This window comes from Neodiprion pinetum, chromosome 1 (genome assembly GCF_021155775.2).
Source record: "Neodiprion pinetum isolate iyNeoPine1 chromosome 1, iyNeoPine1.2, whole genome shotgun sequence".
Taxonomy (NCBI): Eukaryota; Metazoa; Arthropoda; class Insecta; order Hymenoptera; family Diprionidae; genus Neodiprion; species Neodiprion pinetum.
This window is the reverse complement of record NC_060232.1, coordinates 24,617,622-24,641,668: the sequence shown is the minus strand read 5'-3', so window position 1 is coordinate 24,641,668 and position 24,047 is coordinate 24,617,622. Positions and strand designations below refer to the sequence as shown.

At 38.3% G+C, this 24,047-nt stretch overlaps 1 protein-coding gene and 1 long non-coding RNA gene across 2 annotated transcripts; both read left to right on the top strand.

Annotated features, from left to right (window-relative positions):
- The first annotated feature begins 1,519 nt into the window (after positions 1-1,519).
- cnk (connector enhancer of ksr) lies at positions 1,520-14,862 on the top strand. The gene is made up of 12 exons (XM_046615240.2): positions 1,520-1,679; positions 2,223-2,812; positions 4,070-4,180; positions 5,646-5,896; positions 6,008-8,223; positions 8,385-8,514; positions 9,095-9,598; positions 9,783-9,923; positions 10,656-11,467; positions 11,609-12,013; positions 12,248-12,468; positions 12,659-14,862. Exons 1-12 carry the CDS (start codon positions 1,622-1,624, stop codon positions 12,878-12,880), a joined length of 5,661 nt encoding a protein of 1,886 aa, XP_046471196.1. The 5' UTR covers positions 1,520-1,621; the 3' UTR covers positions 12,881-14,862.
- A 367-nt stretch (positions 14,863-15,229) lies between these two features.
- LOC124213696 (uncharacterized) lies at positions 15,230-17,361 on the top strand. The gene is made up of 3 exons (XR_006881947.2): positions 15,230-15,625; positions 15,893-16,028; positions 16,254-17,361. It is a non-coding gene; the product is annotated as an uncharacterized lncRNA (long non-coding RNA).
- Positions 17,362-24,047: the final 6,686 nt, after the last annotated feature.

Here is a 24,047-nt window from a genome sequence, read left to right as displayed (position 1 = left end):
ATTTTCTGAAAATTGCTATGGAAAGCCAGCTAAATTGAACTTTCTGAAGTTTGGTGAGGGATTGGGTGGGAGTAAGCTTCGGTAAGAATATTTCCTACTGTTACCGACCCAATTGACATTGCAATGCCATAAGTGAATCGGTCAATGTAGAGCGCTGCCAATACCCCCGCGCACCTCATGCCCTTTTGCATTCTTCAAAGGAATGCACACGGCTAGCTGCTTTAGCAATACTCAATCACGTATGTAAGGAAACGAGAAATTTATGCATACGCCAGCTGTGGAGTTCTACTAAGTGAAGCGTTCACGACGGGAGTTGGAAAAACTAACGTGCTGCATTACCGAGAAAAGCTTGAGAGTGTTGCGAATCTCGTAGCGCTCTCTGACAAGCCAGGCTTCTGGAACTAATTTTCGAGGTGCATGGTAAAGGCATGTTGGTAACGTTTAATACTCTGCCGTATTTGGCATTACGAAAGCAGTGAATGATACAAAACACTTTTACGGCGATCAGCAGCAGCAGTAAAAATTGAACAAATTACGAACATCAACTTGCCTCCGTGATGCTAAAGACGGCAGTGTTGGTCTGTTAACAACATGCGCTTACCGACAATGCACCTCGAAAATTAGTTCCAGAAATCTATTTCGTGTCAGAGTACGCTACGAAATCGGGAACACGAAAAACGCTAGCGTGGGCTCTCTCAGGCTTCTGTCTGTGCGTTGCCTGCAACGTTGATGGAGAGAGGTTACCAGTCTTCACACCACGGTCTTATAGACAAGTCTGGGCCACTGGTCTGGGCACTCCAAGCCTCTTCCTATACATATAACGCAGCGTGACCGTCTTGAAGCCTGTGTTTCTCAATTTGTGCACCAAAGACCGGAGCGCTGCAATCTCCGAAGCCGGTGTATGCGTACTAAGGCCGTGTTCGAAAATTGACTGACAGTACTGTCAGCAATCTTTCATCTCTTTTGCGCTTTCAAGTTCGTGAATAGCTCTGACTCTGTCCTAGGGAATTTTCAGTACTGTCAGTCAATTTACGAACACGGCCTAAGTAGGCCTCTCCCTCACTAGCGCTAGCGGCGAAATTTCACAACATCGGCTTCATTTTCGAGCACGGTTTTACAGCCGGAGTTCCCAGACCTGTCTACAAGACCGTGTTTACACCACTGATATACATTTCACACTCATGGACATAGAGCCTAGAGTTAAGGAGGTCGAACGGCACACGAGAATCATGATAAATTTGGACCCTGAAATCGACGAAAAAGATGTATGTTGGTTGTAGTTCGAAATTCAGCCACGAGCGCGCTTGTTTTGTCAGTATAGGCTAATGACCTTGAGTATAGGATATGAAGTATGGCATTGGTGATGCTATGAGGTGTGGAGTATTCGTTATCGACGCCCGGTCATTGCTGTAATAATAATACTTATATCCTATACTGACGACAGCAGCGCCACCACAGCCTATATATCTTTTGCGTCGCTTTCAGGGTCCACATCCATAGTACAGCGTTCGGTGGCGTTCGGGCTCCTTAATTCCAGGCGAATTGGGATCACAGCGAGGAGGGAGAGCATGAGAGAGAGTTTCGTGTTGGACGATCTTTAGTCAGAGATGAATAGCCAACCATGGCGTACGTCAATGTCGCAGAATGGAAGACAGATCAGGTGTGTGAGTGGTTGAAAGGTACGTGGAAGGCTTGATTATTACTTCGTAATATTTGTTATGCCACATTGTAAGTGCTTAGAATCGTACGTATTAATTCAGTGACGGTTTCTCGTATTATACGATGCGAAAACTCCATTTCCTGTATACGCCCCCCGGCCCTCGTAGTTTATTACGTCCATACATGTATGTTATACAAATACAAACTTCGTTTGTGAAGGCTAATTTCGTTCATTCAGTATGACTAATTGCGTAATCCATTGATAAATTCGATATGTGCGTGACTGAATGAACGTCTTTCGTTTGTTTTTGTTGTTCTAAAAATAATTCTCTCCTTTGTTACTTGAAACTTCAATGATGCATTCATTCCAGATCTGATAATTATTATGCATTCTTAGTCAGGGTGCATCGTTCAGGGTGATTGTATAAAATATCTTTCTGTAAAGTTCTCATACATTTTTACCCATAAATCAGATTCACTTTTGCCAAAGTCCTTTATATTTTTTTGACAATAATTTTTACCATTCATCATTTGCTAATACGTTCTTGCAATTCTCTCGACAGGCTTAGACAATTCGGTGTTACCGTACGTTCACAGTTTTATGAACCATGTTGTGAATGGTCAACAACTATTGAATCTCAGACCGGAAGACTTAGAACACCTTGGGGTACTGAAGCTTGGCCATCAAGAAATAATTCTCGAAGCTGTTGAGTATTTGAGAAACTTTCACTATGAACTTGACCATGAAAATTTGCAGCTTTTGGCATTACGACTGTCTTGTCAGGCCCACAGTCTGCATAATGAATTATCTCGACAAACCGATTCTAAACCCGTCACCACTCAAACTTTATCCGACGTAGCATCGGTTGTAACATCTCTGAAGCCTTTGGTCTGTTGGCTTGATCGATCTCCGTTTAGCGGCCAACTAGAATACAATGATAAAAAGGCCGAGTTGTTGAAGCTTTCCATAGAAATGGCGACCTGCGCTCAACGTGACAGATTCGCTGAAAGACCGATTGAAGAGATAAGAACTACTTGTGGACAACTAGCTAAATTGGCTGATTACATTATACAAGACATGGCCGATCCGATGATATTACAGCCAGCAAGTCTGGATTTAGCAACGTTAAAGAAAAGGCCAGGTGATGATTTGGTAAGTAATGAAAAGTAATCGTTTTTCTATAGCATTTTTTCTGATATCTTTCTTTTGACAATGAAATCAGCTTCATAATTAACTTATTCAATTTCTCATATACATCGTATGATACTATGCAATATATATTTAAAAGTTGTGCAATATTTATATAAAACAGTAATAATAAGATTTAATTTGATCGAGATAAAGTTATTGTTAATTGAGTAAAAGATTCTTATGAGACTTTTCAATATTATCAATAAACATCAATGAATGCTTAGCAGCCACATCCGTTTGAGATAAAGCATGAATGTCGGTAAGATTGTCATTTCCTCTGCAGATAATACTTCTTATGTACAATCTGAATTTAATACGACCATGGAGTTCTGTATTCTACTTACAATTCAATTATGGAACCTATTTCAGCAGTATGAAATACTATTTAAATGCAATTACAAGGATTTATACAGAATTCTTTTGTCCGATTAAATTATCTCATATAAAATCAATCTTTTAATAGTGTACGTAGTGATAACTAATTTTTATGTCTACGCTAATACAGGGTGTCTCATTTTTTTAAATACGCACCAATATATCGAAATTTAATCATTAAATTGAAAGATGTTTCGGTCAAAAGTGAAAAAAAAGTTTTTAAAAATCTGACCAAACAACCTCCCTAGGGTATGCATCAAGTGACGCTAATTCCCACAGTTCTTAAATGCTTGGCAATGCTTAAAAACAAACATAAACAAGCGCCTAACCACTTTTCAACATTGAACAATTCTATTCATTGTAGAATTTGTTCTCATTTTTAAATTCTTGACAGTGATTGATGTATTACCACTTTTCTCACGAGAAAACTTCTAATAAAGTTTTACGCTTATTTGAAGACGATAACTAAAAAATTACTAGGAGTTAAACTTACTTTTTAATGAGAAATACGAAAGTAAAATAAAAAATAGCAGGTTCCATTTGAAAAACGAAAGTTGGGCCCCAATGGGCCCAGCAAAGGCCCCAGATCCAAAAACTGGGATGCTCATCTGATGTCCCCCTTCATATACAACAATTTTTGTCCGACACATTGTTCAATTTAATGCTTAGTTTTCGATATATTTGAGCATATTTTCAGCAATAGGACACCCTGTATATATATATCAAGATTAAAACGCAATACAGTTGTAAATTTTTTACTCACAATCAGATGAATAATTTCATGATTAATGTTCCATGATAAATATTGTTAGTTGAAATAATTCAAAAATGTTTTATGTTCAGGGCTTCTACATATTGCCATCGTTCCATGGTGCTCATCAAATAGCTGAAATTAAATTCGGATCTGCAGCACATCAATGCGGTAAAATGGAAGAAGGTGATGAAATTGTCCAGGTAAATAACCGATCAGTTGAATTTATTGCATGATTAATTTAAATTTGAATACCGACATGGCATAATTTTCCAATAAACAATTTTCCTCATATGATTGAGGCTACCTAAAAAAAAAGAAGAATTTCTAAACAAAATCTCTATTCCTTTAACATTGATATATGTTGGAAAATAATAGTTAGACATCATTAGTGGGAGAAATTGTATAGGTATGTGAGGAGTAATATTAGGAAGAATGAGATACTGTTCAAGTAGGCCTAATTTTAAATAACTGGTTTTGCAAGCTTGCATTCACCATGAATATGATACATGTGAAACATAATTTTCAAATGACACAAGATATTGAGTTTTCCTATGGTCATTATTAATTGTGATGTCAGTTCTAACAAGGGGAACGAACGACGTTCGGATCACGGATTTTCTTCAAACTTTGTACACTTTTCTTACTCCATTAGAACAACATAATGTGCAAGTAGCAAGGCGTACAACTTTGACGTTTTCGAGAAAATCGCAGGAGAAATCTTACGTAATTCAATATGTACTGGTGCGTAATGACACTGACAACGAGGCGACGGCGGCCGAGCAATGAGCGTTCAATATCCGTAGCTGCTGGATCGCTGGATCGAGTCCCGCTCATGTATTTTTTTTTTTCTTTTTTTTCTCCCATGATACTGGTCATATTCTTTTTCATATATATTACAATTTAAAGGTAGTTTAATGAAAAAATACGTGTATTTGCATGAACCTTTATCGAATTTCCAATGTTATATAGTCAAATATTGATAAATAAAGGTGTAAATAATTTTATTCAATAAAACAATGAGATAGTTAAAATAATATCCTGCAAATTGTAAAGTCGAAAGCACAACCTTACGTTGACATATTATAACTCATTGTTTTATTGAATAAAATTATTTACACCTTTATTTATCGATGTTTGACTATATAACATTGGAAATTCGATAAAGGTTTATGCAAATACACGTATTTTTTCATTAAACTACCTTTAAATTGTAATATATATGAAAAAGAATATGAACAGTATTATGGGAGAAAAAAATACATGAGCGGGACTCGATCCAGCGATCCAGCGACTACGGATATTGAATGCTCATCGCTCGGCCGCCGCCGCCTCGTTGTCAGTGTCGCTACGCACCGGTAGATATTGAATTACGTAAGATTTCTCTTGCGATTTTCTTGAAAACGCCAAAGTTGTACGCCTTGTTACTTGCACATTATGTTGTTCTAATGGAGTATGAAAAGTGTACAAAGTTTGAAGAAAATCCGTGATCCGAACGTCGTTCGTTCCCCTTGCAAGAGAAACTCAGCTTGAAGTAGGTCTCTTCTTGACCTAAATAAATGCTTGAAGACTATCTTATCTTTTCTTTGTAGTTGAATCCTTGTATTAATCCTGTGCACGAGATCTTTTTGACAATATGTATATATACATGTGCTTCTTATTCTCCAGGTAAATTATCAAACGGTTGTCGGATGGGAGAGAAAAAATGTGCTGGAACTCTTCCGTGAATGTCCTGCCGAGGTTTTATTAACTTTAAAACGAAGGCCGAGGCATACAAAAGTGTACGGCCAGATATACATAAAACCTTACAGGCTACCAAGCAATAAAAAAACAACATATACTACGCGATGGCAGCATAATCTACCATCACCACGGCCAGAGTTGCTAACGATACCAGATTTCACTATGCCGTTACCTCGGTAAATATAGTTTTCACCATTCAATGTTGTTATCCTACTTTATTATTACATGATGCTGCTAGATTCTTGGGGAATGTTATCTGTTTAATTTGATGTCTTTCTTTGTAATAGGCAAGTACCAAAGATTCCCAGTCCAGAGCCTGCAAGTATTTTGGACACAGTCATCACCTTGGATACGATGCCATCCGATAGCAGTGATTCGGATAGCGAAGTCGAACCTCCGTCATCAGTTCGTTTGTATTCTTCTAAACCCAGAAATCTGGTACAAAGACGCGCTACAATAACAGGTGCCAGCCCAATGATTAAACATGGTGTAGATATTGAACAGTTTTGGCGAGAGTTGAAAGAAGAGCATAATACGACCTTTCAATTACGGGATAAGGCTGCATCTTGTGCTCATGGCTTGGATAATGTCCCTTCAAATTTGAGACCACAAACTTGTCTGGGCATAGAACAAAGTAAACGGAAAAGAAAATTGGATGGACAGACAGATGAAAAGAAAGTTCAATTTCAGGAGAAGTCTGAAGAGGTTGAGAATACCCATGTTGATAAAGATAAGTCGAACCAAAATTTAAAGCACACGCTCAGCACACAAAAGAGTATTTCCTTTGACAAGAATACAATTTACTCGGAAAATAGACTTATGGATGTGGAATTTGACATTAGCTCTAATGCAAATGATACTCAAGTGCCTTTAAATGAATCAAGTAATAATAAAAATAGCTCTAGTATTTTACAAGATGTTCAAACATGCGAACCAAGTGCTCATCATAGAGAACGAGGCAAGTTGGACAAGAGTTATAGTACACCGGCGTACGATTTGACTGAAAACGATTTTGTGGAACGGAAATTGGCCACCATTGAAAGTCATTCAAAATTGAGCTTGATTTCAAATGCATCTAGTTGCAGTTCAAATAAGACTGAATCTTTTCCAGGTGATGGAATTATTATTAATGACGTTAATAAGAAGTTAGATAATACGGATAAGAATTCACCGAATATAGATACACAGAACATTGGTAGCGTTGCACAAAAAATTAATGATTTTGAAAAAAACATTCGAAATATCGACATCGATGTAAAATCAAATCTTGCAAAAGTGCTTGAAAGAACAGATGTTAGTAGAGGCGTTGTACATATTAGAATTAACGACGTTGACCATAGAAGTAGTACTGAAGATTACCAAAGCAATATTGAAAGCATTCAGGCAATTACAGAACTTACGAGAGATACCGACAACTATAAGGAGATTTATTTATTAGATAATAAGAATCCTAAAAACAAAGAAGTAGAAGAATCACGCATTATCAGTGATGCACCACCTAATTATGACACTTCAAGTCATGAGAGTAGTGTTGAAAAGTCCGAGTCGACCAGTAGCTACAACGAAAATGTAGGTAGCAGTAGTGAAGGTGATACAACAATTCAAAAGTTTGGCGAACTTATAGAAACTATTAATCATGCTTTGATCGCACATACTAAATTGGTGCAAGTGAAAGCCAGAAGTGCTGAGAATTTGCACAATTTCAATGAGACAAACTCTGTTATTGAAACAAGCAAAAATTTTGATGGAAATAATGAACAAGTTTTGGAGAAACATAGTTCGGTAACAAGCATTCAAAACAACAGTTTACAAACAAGACAACAGACAGATATACCCAAAGCGACATCAACAAAGCCTGAGGCTAAACAGAGATCAACTCCTCCTGAACCTCCTCCACGTAAATATCTAAAACCAGCACCCCTAAATTTAACAAATATATCTAATCCTTCGGAAGGTCAAGAGAAGCCTGTACCTCTGGAGAGGCCTAGTGTTAGGAGAGATCTGAAAAAATCGGAATCATTTCTTGATAATCCCGTAAATTTTGATACCTCAGATGAATGTCAGAAAAGTGAAGTCATAGAAACTTATAGTGACTTTGTCGCAAAGTCAACTGATTTTATTGATGAACCAAGTACACCACTTGGAGATCATAAACCAACTTTATTGACGGATCCTTATGGTTATTCTGAAATTTACGAGGGTCAATTTAAAGAGGAGAAGGCTTTTTTCGAGGGTTCCTCGATTAATTCCGCATCGCTGGAACAACACGCATTGGACAATAATATTTCAAGGAACACGGATTCGCCCGATGGTGTTGGTTGTTCTAGGCAAATGCAAACTCCTGATTCGAAACCTCGAACTTTAGAAAAGGACAAGAGTTCAGAAAAAGGTGTTGTTAACAGAGCAATGATGGTTGCTCGCAGTATAGGCTTGCATGCCAGCTCAAGTAAAGCTTCAGGTTCAAGTCCTCGAAGCAGCCGTAAACGAAATTTGTTACTTGCCAGTGAGTACTAGATCTACAAACGTTTAACTTATTTAATGTACGAATATGATTTACTTTTGATCAGTACTCGTATAAAATTGTAGTGAAAAAATATATCGCATGTAAATATGAAGTGTGACTATGTCGGCTTTAAATTAATCATTACTTTGTGTTTGTTTCAGAAAGGAGAAACGTCTCTGTTAAAGATGTTGGATTAGGGGATCTGGAAGGATGGTTGACCCATCGCAGCAGAGGAGCTGGAGGCGCATGGGCTCGAGCCTGGTTCATTTTGAAGGGTTCATCCTTATACAGGTATGAAATGTTATTATCTATATCAATAGATCTAAGATGAACATAGACTCACTTTATGTTTTTGACTCCCAACTTTGCCAACTTGACATTAGAACTCTGGAAATCTTGGTTTCAGACCAAATTTCTAGTTAAAAGTAATGTTTGTAGTACATAAAACTCATGCTGCTTCATCGAATGAAAAAACTATAATTTATCAGGTTCAAATAGGTGAAGGTAGTTAAATATAACCTAAGCATGTGAAAGATAACTCATAGAACGAAAAACATGTGTAATATAATCATACTTTTCAATGACGAACCATTATTTTATGGCAAATAAAAGAATCGCAGTTTTAGTATGATGGTAGAAAAATGATTCATCTCTTCGATACCTGACGTCTAGACATATAATTATATCTACATATATTCAATACCTAACTTGAAACTATCTCACCGTCAGACTTACTGATATTTCAATTGGCAAATATAACTTCAGGGAGAGGGAGTAAAATAAATAACTTCCATTTTCATTTTAATACAGTACTTGAATATGTTACACTACAATATATTACGTATGAAAAATTTCTGCACTTATATTCCAGGTTTAAAACGCAAGAGAGCGTAAAAGCTGATTGCCTGATTGCATTAACAGGATTTACAGCTTCACAGGCGACAGAAGTGAAATCTCGAAAATATGCTTTCAAAGTTTATCACACAGGGACTGTATTTTATTTTGCGGCAGATACAGAGGATATTTTGACTATTTGGTTAGATGCAATTAACAAGGCAACGTTAGGAGGGGAAAGCCATGGGCAAACGAGTGCGTTATTTAGTGAAACTGACGAAAGTGACAGCGAAAACAAAGCAAAGCTCAAAAATGGTTCACCACTGGACAAACCAAACTTGGAAAAGAAGTTCGGATCTTTAAAGAAACTTGGGAGGAAAGATTCCAGCTTTAAAGAACAAGAGATGGGGGGTGCAAGCCTTGATCGAATGTACTTGAGGTTTCTCAGATACTCAGGAGCTGGGTCAAATCAAATTGTTCCAGTACCCACTGCTCAATTCAGGAGTTATAGAAGAGTGCTACCTACATCCACTCCAAATAGGTATTGTAATATGCAAAAATTGATGTCGTTAAGACCGTTTTTCGTTTCTACATTTTAGAATCGGTTCAACAGTACTAACATGAAATATAAATCAGTGTTTACTAAACTAATATTACCGTTTTTTAATTCATCAATGAAAATTCAAATGAAATTTTGAAAATCAATGTGATGCTTTCAACTACAGAAAACAGGACCTAATTCCACATTCTCCGGATTTGCAAGTGACTGTAGCGGGAAGTACGTTTTATGGACTGAGCTCATCTCATAGTGCAACGGATGTGCCAAGTAGTCAAGACATGGGTGATTATCGACGAACATCAGACAGGTAATAGAATTGAATAAAATACTTCAACAAAAGACATTGAACAGCTTGATCACTAATTGCCTATAGTTTCTTTTACCTTGGAAAAAACACTATCAGGAGCATGTCTTGCGGTGCTATTCTATCAGTATTAACAAAAATTTTTAATTTTATGTAGGATCTTATTAAAACTATAATTAAGACAATAAATAATGTTTATAAAGATGTTATGCCTGCTATAATAAATTATTCGATTGTCAATGAAACGTGTATTCATTTTTTATGTCAACATTTTGTGCACGTTTGACCCAGACTACAAGATATTGGATATACAAAAATGTACAATATGCATCTGCCTAACGTTTCCGTAATTCGTCATCTGATAACAGTAACAATGCTTGCATGTATCAAATTAGTTTCATAATTAACATTGAATCTTTAATTAGATAAGTTTTGGCATCAAACTTTGTTGACTGCATGACTTGATGCTTCAGTAACATAATATTATTATCTGGATACTAGAAAAGATTGCAAAACTGATATTAATTACAAGGGATTACATTCCTCAAATTCAAGCGAGCAATGTAAATTGACTTCTCAGCTTCATGGTACTGCTCAATTTTTGTATAGTATAAGCTGACTTATGCTAGCTTGGTAGGAGAACATAAGTAACTTAATAGTATCGTGTGTAGATTGAGATGATTATACCAGATAATTGTTCAAAATTTATCTCTTCTTCCCAAATTCTACACATAGATCACATAGCAGTCGGAGTAGAAGGCCTGACGACCTACAGGGATTTGTTACATTGGAACAGTTCATGCTGTCACATCAGGAAGAAGACCGTCGTCAAGAATTAGGAAACCGATCTGTATCGCCTCACGTCACTCTACTGACCAGTGATCATGTACATATACAGCATAGAAACTTCAATGATATATCACCAAACAATGGCGTTATATACGGCCAAACAAGAAACTTCGATGAGGTTTTACCAACCAACGGAGTGATATATGGGCGTACAAGAAACTGGGATGAAACATCTTCCAACAGCAGCAGTACTTCCTACGGACTCACACGGAATACTGACGATAACCATGGTCAGAGTAAAACTAAGGATCAGTCCAATTGCCTTCAAGCAAACATCAATGAGGAATCTTCACACGAGCTAAGTCGAGTCAATGATTATCTGAACGAAACATCTTCTGCAAAGATTAAGCCTTGTCAGCCAGTATACAGGCACAGAAAGCAGCATGAAACCTATTCGCACAAGAGCAGACCACAGGAGGGTGTTGTGTATTATCCAAATTGTCAGAATGAGCCATCTTATCGGCAAAACGAACCAAATTTGCCATATGACAGTAGAGCGGAAAAATCTCAAACCTCAAACAGACAAATAGATGCCATTTATGGACAAAATGCGCACATACATGGTCCAAGAACTCCTCGGAGACAAGACCTCAAGCATGGAAAAAAGAGTATTGACAATCATGTAACCAGGGTCTCAGATACTAGTGAGATACTCGCCAACATTCATTCTGCACCCAAGAGACTTGTCAGAAATGAAGGTAATTTTAATCAATCAGCTACAAAGTTGTTAAATTATAATCATCTTGGCATTTCTTGTCCAAAATTCAGTGATTATTTTCAGAGCATCGTTACTCTTGTTCGCAGTCATTCATCATTTTTATACCAATTATTTTTCCCAGGATATTTGGGGTCAAGTGGGGATTTGGCATCACCTGTGTCATCAGAAACACTGCAGCGTGCACGGAAAGTGGCATCGGTAACGCGTAAAGGAAGTTTTAATCTTATAGATCGTCGTCGAGATCATTCCACACCTGAAAAACATTGGATAGATTCATTGAGAAGAACAGATAAAAAGAGTACAAGTTCGGATAAAAGTAAATTGAAAAATGCTGCACAATACCAACCTCCGCCAATACCAAGCTCACCATTTGAACAAGACGGAATGAGGCCAGCATTTGAAATGCATTTGGACAAGAGTGAACATGTTCAAAAAACTAACAGATTTAAAAGTTTGTTCGGGAGCAAAACCCCACAAAAGCCTAGCACTTTGGATTTGCCGAAAGATCATCAGAAAACATTATTAGGTAAATCAATATATTTTGAATAAAAATAATCTAAATATACACATTATATTCATTGTACTTCTTTTCTTTCTACGAATTATTAAGGTTCTCTGTCTTCTTATTGTTAGTGCAAAACAGGACTATTGTCCATTTCTCATTATTCGGAGTTTCTGACTAATCTTTGTAAGTGCTTTATGTTTCTGGTGTATCAAATAAGTAAACAGCAACGTATTTATCGAAATTTGGTGTTTTCAGGTTCACCGAGACTGCACAGAGCTATTTTCAGAGAAAGACGGACTAACCAACAACATCAATCGAATCGCTCTGGAAGTCAAAGTCCTGGAGATAGTGGAATTAGTCAGTCTCTAAGTTCCTTTAGTGGAACCAGTCAATCCCAAACACTTAGTCAGAGCTTCAGTTCAACAAGTTCAGTTAGTGATTGGAGTCCAGATACACCAACGACAAACATCCCCAAGGTAATCATCCAACAGTTACATTCCTTAGAGAACATCACTGGAATCCCTTAAATCGTTGGACAAACACCTATCAGACTTTTTCATAATTCTTTTAGATATTCATTGTATTTCTGTTTAACAGAAGTAATATTATTTTGGTAATGAAATTTATCAATCCATAACAGACCTAAAATTACTATTATTGTTACAGTCCACATCGATACCAGTTCACATTCAACAACGGTCATCAAATTCAAGCAGAAATTCTTTGGCGCCTCCGACATTGCCGTACATTCCACCTCCCACGTCACCGCCACCAGATTACCCTGGACTAGAATACCCTCCTGTTTTCGAACCAGGTACATATTCTTTGACCGACGCTTCTCTTCTACGTAATCGAAGTAAAAGCAGTCAAAGTAAAAGTGATTTGTGATTATTTTACGTATTTATCTATGTTCGTGGTTGACAATACCATTACGTTGAGCTCTAAATATTCAGATAGAAGAATATTCAATGACATATCATGTCTGGCAGTTCAATTTCTTGACAACAAGTGATGTTATAGTTATACCAAATTACGAATATCTTTCTATGAGAACAGAGAGCAAAAGAAAATTGCGCTTTTCACGGTACATACAAATTAAACCCTCGCTTAGATTTTTCCATTCGGAGTGACTTGGGCACTCCTGTCCAGTGATTTTCAAATATAAGTGTTTATTGAGAGTACGTGTCGTAGATTTTTATACTGAAGACTCAAAAATCTCATTGTTATCTTATACGAACAGATATCTGCGTATACTATTATTTTTTTGTCTATCAGTGTTACATCAGAAGTTGATCTACATTCAGTATTGAAATTAAAATACAGAATTGAGATTTAGGTATATTTTGGGTGAACTTTTCAGTGGCGCAATACATTCGTTTTCAAAGTTGCAATTCCAATAATCGCCCAGCCCAAGAATCGATATTGAGGTTGTGTCTGATATACCTGATTACGTAAAATTAGAACTACTGTTTTGATTGAATGTAAAGAGAGAATTGTTGATATTTGATAGAAAAATAATTGAACGCCTGAATTTGATCGAGGGCTGAATTATATACATTATATTTCTGTACGAATTTATCCATGCTAATGAGAAGAGAGATAGAGTATTTATCATGAAATAAGTTCAACTCAGTGCTATCTAGAGTTAGATGTAATAGTAGTAATTTACACGAACGAAAAAGAAATATTTCTGCATCAGTGGCACAGTATCGCAAGTAGCCGTCCATGCCGTGCCTGCAACATTATTAATAAGTTTTCGAAGTATCTGTATGTGGCCATACGGTCTTTGAAGATTTGTTGTTGAATAGCAATACATTTTTTGAAATATATTTACAACTGAAATGTTTCAGACTTTATGAATAATATCTAAAATTGTCATTCCTATACGCGGGTGATTTTAATCGTTGTTAGGGATAAGATTAAAATCGAACAGCTTCAATAATATTTCACTTCCATGGATTTAGATTATAAACTATGACTTTCAATATCTTTAAAATAAATAAATTATTTTAATGCCATTGTCTATAATTATAGTATTATATTTATTTAAATTTTGAATCTGTTACCAGTACGCTTGCTCACATTAAAACTCTGGTACCGAAATAATACCACCTATATATTACATGATTAGAAATGTCGGATCAATTTATTGTTTATAAGTTCTTCCATGACTAATCATATGGATAAGATTTAGGTTTAGCAACAGTTACGTATATTCCGGTAAAAATTATTGCCTCATTTCAGCCTGTAAATAATTTTTCTTACCTTTTCAACAATATTGAATTCTTATTGGATGAAATGTGAATGAAAGAGAAAGAAAAAGCAATGTGATTCTGCGTTGAAAGTGCCTATATTAAATGTAAATGTGAATCCTAGAAGACACACATATCCTATTTAGCGATTACGATTTTTAAATTATATCGATAAATATAAGGAATTCATAGAAATGATTGTAGATATCCGTATAATTTTTGCTATTTATAGCGTTCAGTATTAACATAGATGCATGTAGCAGCTGCATAATTTAACTGTACACACTTTTAATCAACATGTGACTTCGAAAAGAGCAATCAGTAACAAGTGTAAAATAAAAAATTTTCTGCCAAAATAAACACTTGCAGGAATATTATATTTCATTACAATAAGACCTTAGAAGAAATGTCGTTTTAGTTGTTTGTTGAACATAACTTTTGATGCATATTTTCTGATAAGGATTCTGATTCTTATGCGTCTATGTTCTCTACACGTGTATCATACTCTGAATAATGTACATACATACGGAATATCAGAACCTACGCACTCGCTGAACAGAAAAAAAATGTTTATTTTACGAATACTGTACCATATTTCAAATAAATGAATAAAAATTTTTATCATCCAACTGTCGCAGAACGGCAGCGTTATTAGCTGACCCGTTCGCTGAAGAATATATCTTGAGTCAAAGGCTGACCATCGAAGAGCCTAGCCGCTTGAGTCTGGAATCGGCAGGAAAGATAAAGTGCGTATACCTTGTCTGAAATGTAAAGACTAAAGTCATTATACATCATATATCATGTAACACATCTTACATCATACATCATATATAGTATTAAAGTTCGACACCAAAGTTTGATTGTTCGGATAATCGGATATTCAGAAAGTGACGTCACCCAAATTTTTTTTTCTCTGGACGTCACCGATCTAAAATCGGCCAGCCGAATTCCTCAGTCTGGAAACAACCGCGCAGTAGAGCGGACGTATAAGAATCGCGCTCCGCAGATTTCGAGTACCGGGTTCTCTACCTCCTGAATCCTGCGCTCCGGGTCCGCTTCCTGGTCCAACTCGAGTTCCAGGACAAGCGCCGCGTAGTTTCTGCACTCCAGGTCCGCTACCTGGTGAAACTCGATTTCCAGGATAAGCGCTCCGTAGTTTCTGCGCTCCAGGTCCACTACCTAGTGAAACTCGACTTCAGGGACAACCGCTCCGTAGTTTCTGCACTCCAGGTCCACTAGCTAGTGAAACTCGACTTCAGGGACAAGCGCTTCGTAGTTTCTGCACTCCAGGTCCACTATCTGGTGAAACTCTGGACGGAAGGAGGAGGACGAGGAAGACGAGGAGAACAAGGTGGGCAAGGAGGAAGAGGATTTGTGCACGGTGAGTATAACATTTTTATAACATTTCATGGCAATTGTAATTATATTTTATCTCAAATTTTTCAAACTTGTCATGCTTACAACAAATTATTTCAATTCATTTTTCGCGCAAGCCCAAATTCAGTAGCTATCAATACGCTAGTAAAATTTGTGTAATATTTTATAATTTTCTCATAATCTTCTTGATAAAATGTGTCAATACAAAATTATATTAATCCTTACACAATATTTTCCATGTGTTCTAATTTTCACTGAAAATATTTATTAGTATTCGGGGTATAACCCGAGGTGGTCAGCGGTGGTCGTTGGAGGTGGTTAGAGGTGGTAAAGGGTGGTTGCGGGTGTTCGAGGTGGATGAGGAGGAGGAAGACGAGGACGACGAGGAGAACGAGGATTTCTGCACAGTGAGTATAACATTTTTATAATATTTAATGGCAGTTGTAATTATATTCGAAAATTTTTCGAACTCGATACAATAAATTATTTCAATTCATTTTTCGCGCAAGCACATATTCAGTAGCTTCAAATGCGCTAATAAAATTGATTACATATTGATTAATTAATTATATTAACCCTTACACAATATTTTTGATGTGTTCTTACACTGAAAATATTTATTACTATTGCAGGTATAACTCGAGGTGGTTATCGGTGGTTGTTGGAGGGGGTTGGCGGTGGTTGGAGATGGTCGGAGGTGGATGAGGAGGAGGACGGGGAAGACGAGGAGAACAAGGTGGACGAGGATGTGTGCACTATGAGTATAACATACTAAAATATTGAATCGACTAGGAGTAGGAATAGGAGTAGGATCAGGAGTAGAAGTAGGAAGAGGAGTAGGATCCGGAGTATAAGTAGGAATAGGAGTAGGATCAGGAGTGGAAGTAGGAATAGGAGTAGGTTCAGGATTACGAGTAGGAATAAGAGTGGGATCAGGAGTAGGAGTAGGAATAGGAGTAGATTCAGGAGTAGGAGTAGGATCAGGAGTGGGAGTAGGAGTAGGAGTAGGAGTAGGAGTAGGAGTAGGAGTAGGAGTAGAAGTAGGAGTAGTAGAGGCAGGAGTTAGAGTGGAAGTAGGACTAGTAGAAGTTAGAGTAGGAGTAGGAGTAGGGGTAGGAGTGGGAGTAGGAGTAGTACCCTACCCTACCCTACTCTACCCTACCCTACCATACCATACCATACCATACCATACCCTACCCTACCCTACTCTACCCCCTACTCTACCTTACCCTACTCTATCCTACACTCCCCTAGCCTTCCAGCCCCTACCCTCCTCCTATACTCCTATTTCTACTACTACTCTTACTTCTACTTCAATCTCACTCCTACTCCTGATCTTACTCCTACTCCTACTCCTGATCCTACTCCTATTCCTACTTTCACTCTTGAACCTACTCCAGATCCTACTTCTATTCCTACTCCTACTCCTGATCCCACTGCCATTCCTACTCCTAATTCTGATTATTATTGTTATGGAATATAAAGACTGCGTGTCGAATTGAATCCCATATCGAAACGAACAATTCTTTTATTGTCACATTATAGCCGATTATAGTGGATAATCTAGTATGTTTCCTAGAAATTTGAAAAATTTATAGTAAGCATCACGTATTAATCATAAATGAATCATATACATCGATGTCGTACATGGACCGCATATACATTTATACTTTTTGGTCTCTGCATCATTATTACATGTGATCTGTTTGTATTCATGATCTATGTATACATTCTTCTCTCGGGTACCTATACTTTAATAAAATCAATGTTTTACTACGAATTTTGAAAGATATTTATTCTCATTATTGATTTCTTGTATCGCCGACAAGTCGGTGAGTACACACAGGCCAAGTACTGATTTGGGCTTACAATTGAGAAGACTGTGTTACTCAGAAGTTTAATGCAGCCAGCATCGTGTCGAAATCAGAAATTCTCTGATGTTCTGCAATAAGTACGCAACTCTACCGTCGGAACATCTCACGGCGCAATTTTCGGTTGTTACATCGAAGCACATTAGGGCAGCTGTCTTTATATTTTTCATTTTTTCGCCCCGCTTTGCATTTTTGACGAAAATTTTCGCGATTTTGAAAAGTGCTGGAATGAATTCTTTCGTGGACTGATCAGACGTAATTTTGCGAGAGAAATCGATTGGGCGCAGTCCCGATACGCTGCGATCAACGCATCAAAAGTGACAGCCTAAAAAAGAAAACCGGTGTTTTCGACATTTTTCAGCAGGCGCTTTTTCGCTCGCCATTTCTCTCCTGTTGGTCCTACGCTCTATTCGCCGCGATTTCTGAGTTCCTGAGGGTCCCATTGGTGAGATAAGGGTCATTTAAATCGAATCTGAGACCAAAAGTTTTTTGCCCAAAAAAAAAAGTAAGGCTAACCCCTTTCCATTTTTGGCGAAAATTTTCGCGATTTTGAAAAGTGCTGTAATAATTTCTTTCGTGCACTGATCGGACGTAATTTTGCGAGAGAAATCGATTGGGCGCGGTTCCAATACGCTGCGATCAACGCATCAAAAGTTACAGCCAAAAAACGAGGACCTGTGTTTTCGACATTTTTCAGCAGGCGCTTTTTCGCTCGCCATTTCTCTCCTGTTGGTCCTACGCTCTATTCGCCGCGATTTCTGAGTTCCTGAGGGTCCGATTGGTCGGATAAGGGTCATTTAAATCGAATCTGAGACCAGAAGTTTTTTGCCCGAAAAAAAGTAAGGCTAACCCCTTTGTGATTTTGGCGAAAATTTTCGCGTTTTTGAAAAGTGCTGGAATCAATTAATTGTAGCACTGATCGGACGTAATTTTGCGAGAGAAATCGATTAGACGCAGTCACAATACGCTGCGATCAACGCATCAAAAGTTACAGCCAAAAAACCAGAACCCTAATTTTCAACATTTTTCGGCAGGTGCTTTTTCGCTCGCCATTTCTCTCTCGTTGGTCCTACGCTCTTTTCGCCGCGATTTTTGAGTTCCTTAGGGTCCCATTGGTCGGATAATGGTCATTTAAATGAAATCTGAGACCAAAAGTTTCTTTCCCAGGAAAAAAATAAGGTTAACCCCTTACCATTTTTGGCGAAAATTTTCGCGATTTTGAAAAGTGCTGAAATCAATTCTATGGCGCACTGTATCGACGTAATTTTGCGAGAGAATTCGATTGGGCGCAGTTCCAATACGCTGCGATCAACGCATCAAAAGTTACAGCCAAAAAACGAGATCCTGTATTTTCGACATTTATCAGCAGGCGCTTTTTCGCTCGCCATTTCTCTCCTGTTGGTCCCACGCTCTTTTCGCTGCGATTTCCGAGTTTCTGAGGGTCCGATTGGTCAGATAATGGTCATTTAAATTAAATCTGAGACCAAAACTTTTTTGCCCAAAAAAAAAGTAAGGCTAACCGCTTTCCATTTTTGGCAAAAATTTTCGCGATTTTGAAAAGTGCTGAAATCAATTCTTTGGCGCACTGTATCGACGTAATTTTGCGAGAGAAATCGATTACGCGCAGTTCCAATAGGCTGCGATCAACGCATCAAAAGTTACAGCCAAAAAACGAGAACCCAAATTTTCAACATTTTTCAGCAGGTGCTTTTTCGCTCGCCGTTTCTCTCCTGTTGGTCCTACGCTCTTTTCGCTGCGAATTCTGAGTTCCTGAGGGTCCAATTAGTCAGATGAGGGTCATTTAAATCGAATCTGGGACCAAAAGTTTTTTGCCCAAAAAAAAAGTAAGGCTAACCCCTTTGTGTTTTTGGCGAAAATTTTCGCGTTTTTGAAAAGTGCTGGAATCAATTAATTGTAGCACTGATCTGACGTAATTTTGCGTGAGAAATCAATTGGACGCAGTCACAATACGCTGCGATCAACGCATCAAAAGTTACAGCCAAAAAACGAGAACTCAAATTTTCAACATTTTTCAGCAGGTGCTTTTTCGCTCGCCGTTTCTCTCCTGTTGGTCCTACGCTCTTTTCGCTGCGAATTCTGAGTTCCTGAGGGTCCAATTAGTCAGATGAGGGTCATTTAAATCGAATCTGGGACCAAAAGTTTTTTGCCCAACAAAAAAGTGAGGCTAACCCCTTTGTGTTTTTGGCGAAAATTTTCGCGTTTTTGAAAAGTGCTGGAATCAATTAATTGTAGCACTGATCTGACGTAATTTTGCGTGAGAAATCGATTGGACGCAGTCACAATACGCTGCGATCAACGCATCAAAAGTTACAGCCAAAAAACCAGAACCCTAATTTTCAACAAATTTGCGGCAGGTGCTTTTTAGCTCGCCATTTCTCTCTCGTTGGTCCTACGCTCTTTTCGCTGCGATTTTTGAGTTCCTAAGGGTCCCATTGGTCAGATAAGGATCATTTAAATCGAATCTGAGACCAAAAGTTTCTTTTCCGGAAAAAAAGTAAGGTTAACCCCTTACCATTTTTGGCGAAAATTTTCGCGATTTTGAAAAGTGCTGGAATCAATTCTTTGGCGCACTGTGTCGACGTAATTTTGCGAGAGAAATCGATTAGGCGCAGTTCCGAAACGCTGCGATCGACTCATCAAAAGTTACAGCCAAAAAACCAGAACCCTAATTTTCAACATTTTTCGGCAGGTGCTTTTTCGCTCGCCATTTCTCTTTTGTTGGTCCTACGCTCTTTTCGCTGCGATTTCTGAGTTCCTGAGGGTCCCATTGGTCAGATGAGGATTATTTAAATCAAATCCGAGACAAAAAGTTTCTTTCCCATAAAAAAAGTAAGGCTAACCCCTTTCCATTTTTGGCGAAAATTTTCGCGATTTTGAAAAGTGCTGGAATCAATTCTTTGGCGCACTGTATCGACGTAATTTTGCGAGAAAAATCGATTACGCGCAGTTCCAATAGGCTGCGATCAACGCATCAAAAGTTACAGCCGAAAAACGAGAACTCAAATTTTCAACATTTTTCAGCAGGTGCTTTTTCGCTCGCCGTTTCTCTCCTGTTGGTCCTACGCTCTTTTCGCTGCGAATTCTGAGTTCCTGAGGGTCCAATTAGTCAGATGAGGGTCATTTAAATCGAATCTGGGACCAAAAGTTTTTTGCCCAACAAAAAAGTGAGGCTAACCCCTTTGTGTTTTTGGCGAAAATTTTCGCGTTTTTGAAAAGTGCTGGAATCAATTAATTGTAGCACTGATCTGACGTAATTTTGCGTGAGAAATCGATTGGACGCAGTCACAATACGCTGCGATCAACGCATCAAAAGTTACAGCCAAAAAACCAGAACCCTAATTTTCAACAAATTTGCGGCAGGTGCTTTTTAGCTCGCCATTTCTCTCTCGTTGGTCCTACGCTCTTTTCGCTGCGATTTTTGAGTTCCTAAGGGTCCCATTGGTCAGATAAGGATCATTTAAATCGAATCCGAGACCAAAAGTTTCTTTTCCAGAAAAAAAGTAAGGTTAACCCCTTACCATTTTTGGCGAAAATTTTCGCGATTTTGAAAAGTGCTGGAATCAATTCTTTGGCGAACTGTATCGACGTAATTTTGCGAGAGAAATCGATTAGGCGCAGTTCCAATACGCTGCGATCGACTCATCAAAAGTTACAGCCAAAAAACCAGAACCCTAATTTTCAACATTTTTCGGCAGGTGCTTTTTCGCTCGCCATTTCTCTTTTGTTGGTCCTACGCTCTTTTCGCTGCGATTTCTGAGTTCCTGAGGGTCCCATTGGTCAGATGAGGATTATTTAAATCAAATCCGAGACAAAAAGTTTCTTTCCCATAAAAAAAGTAAGGCTAACCCCTTTCCATTTTTGGCGAAAATTTTCGCGATTTTGAAAAGTGCTGGAATCAATTCTTTGGCGCACTGTATCGACGTAATTTTGCGAGAAAAATCGATTACGCGCAGTTCCAATAGGCTGCGATCAACGCATCAAAAGTTACAGCCGAAAAACGAGAACCCAAATTTTCAACATTTTTCAGCAGGTGCTTTTTCGCTCGCCGTTTCTCTCCTGTTGGTCCTACGCTCTTTTCGCTGCGAATTCTGAGTTCCTGAGGGTCCAATTAGTCAGATAAGCGTCATTTAAATCGAATCTAAGACCAAAAGTTTTTTCCCCAAAAAAAAAGCAAGGCTAACCCCTTTGTGTTTTTGGCGAAAATTTTCGCGTTTTTGAAAAGTGCTGGAATCAATTAATTGTAGCACTGATCTGACGTAATTTTGCGTGAGAAATCGATTGGACGCAGTCACAATACGCTGCGATCAACGCATCAAAAGTTACAGCCAAAAAACCAGAACCCTAATTTTCAACATTTTTCGGCAGGTGCTTTTTCGCTCGCCATTTCTCTCTCGTTGGTCCTACGCTCTTTTCGCCGCGATTTTTGAGTTCCTAAGGGTCCCATTGGTCAGATAATGGTCATTTAAATGGAATCTGAGACCAAAAGTTTCTTTCCCAGGAAAAAAATAAGGTTAACCCCTTACCATTTTTGGCGAAAATTTTCGCGATTTTGAAAAGTGCTGAAATCAATTCTATGGCGCACTGTATCGACGTAATTTTGCGAGAGAATTCGATTGGGCGCAGTTCCAATACGCTGCGATCAACGCATCAAAAGTTACAGCCAAAAAACGAGATCCTGTATTTTCGACATTTTTCAGCAGGCGCTTTTTCGCTCGCCATTTCTCTCCTGTTGGTCCTACGCTCTTTTCGCTGCGATTTCTGAGTTTCTGAGGGTTCAATTGGTCAGATAATGGTCATTTAAATGAAATCTGGGACCAAAAGTTTTTTGCCCAAAAAAAAAGTAAGGCTAACCCCTTTCCATTTTTGGCAAAAATTTTCGCGATTTTGAAAAGTGCTGGAATCAATTCTTTGGCGCACTGTATCGACGTAATTATGCGAGAGAAATCGATTGGGCGCAGTTCCAATAGGCTGCGATCAACGCATCAAAAGTTACAGCCAAAAAACGAGAACCCAAATTTTCAACATTTTTCAGCAGGTGCTTTTTCGCTCGCCGTTTCTCTCCTGTTGGTCCTACGCTCTTTTCGCAGCGAATTCTAAGTTCCTGAGGGTCCAATTAGTCAGATAAGGGTCATTTAAATCGAATCTGGGACCAAAAGTTTTTTGCCCAAAAAAAAAGTAAGGCTAACCCCTTTCCATTTTTGGCAAAAATTTTCGCGATTTTGGAAAGTGCTGGAATCAATCCTTTGGCGCACTGTATCGACGTAATTTTGCGAGAGAAATCGATTGGACGCAGTTCCAATACGCTGCGATCAACGCATCAAAAGTTACAGCCAAAAAACGAGGACCTGTGTTTTCGACATTTTTCAGCAGGTGCTTTTTCGCTCGCCATTTCTCTCCTGTTGGTCCTACGCTCTTTTCGCTGCGATTTCTGAGTTTCTGAGGGTCCAATTGGTCAGATAATGGTCATTTAAATCGAATCTGGGACCAAAAGTTTTTTGCCCAAAAAAAAGTAAGGCTAACCCCTTTCCATTTTTGGCAAAAATTTTCGCGATTTTGAAAAGTGCTGGAATCAATCCTTTGACGCACCGTATCGACGTAATTATGCGAGAGAAATAGATTGGGCGCAGTTCCAATAGGCTGCGATCAACGCATCAAAAGTTACAGCCAAAAAACGAGAACCCAAATTTTCAACATTTTTCAGCAGGTGCTTTTTCGCTCGCCGTTTCTCTCCTGTTGGTCCTACGCTCTTTTCGCTGCGACTTCTAAGTTCCTGAGGGTCCAATTAGTCAGATAAGGGTCATTTGAATCGAATCTGGGACCAAAAGTTTTTTGCCCAAAAAAAAAGTAAGGCTAACCCCTTTGTGTTTTTGGCGAAAATTTTCGCGTTTTTGAAAAGTGCTGGAATCAATTAATTGTAGCACTGATCTGACGTAATTTTGCGTGAGAAATCGATTGGACGCAGTCACAATACGCTGCGATCAACGCGTCAAAAGTTACAGCCAAAAAACCAGAACCCTAATTTTCAACATTTTCCGGCAGGTGCTTTTTCGCTCGCCATTTCTCTCCTGTATGTCCTACGCTCTTTTCGCTGCAATTTCTGAGTTCCTGAGGGTCCCATTGGTCAGATAAGGCTCATTTAAATCGAATCTGAGACCAAAAGTTTCTTTCCCAGAAAAAAAGTAAGGTTAACCCCTTACCATTTTTGGCGAAAATTTTCGCGATTTTGAAAAGTGCTGGAATCAATTCTTTGGCGCACTGTATCGACGTAATTTTGCGAGAGAAATCGATTAGGCGCAGTTCCAATACGCTGCGATCAACTCATCAAAAGTTACAGCCAAAAAACCAGAACCCTAATTTTCAACATTTTTTGGCAGGTGCTTTTTCGCTCGCCATTTCTCTTTTGCTGGTCCTACGCTCTTTTCGCTGCGATTTCTGAGTTCCTGAGGGTCCCATTGGTCAGATGAGGATCATTTAAATCAAATCCGAGACCAAAAGTTTCTTTCCCATAAAAAAAGTAAGGCTAACCGCTGTCCA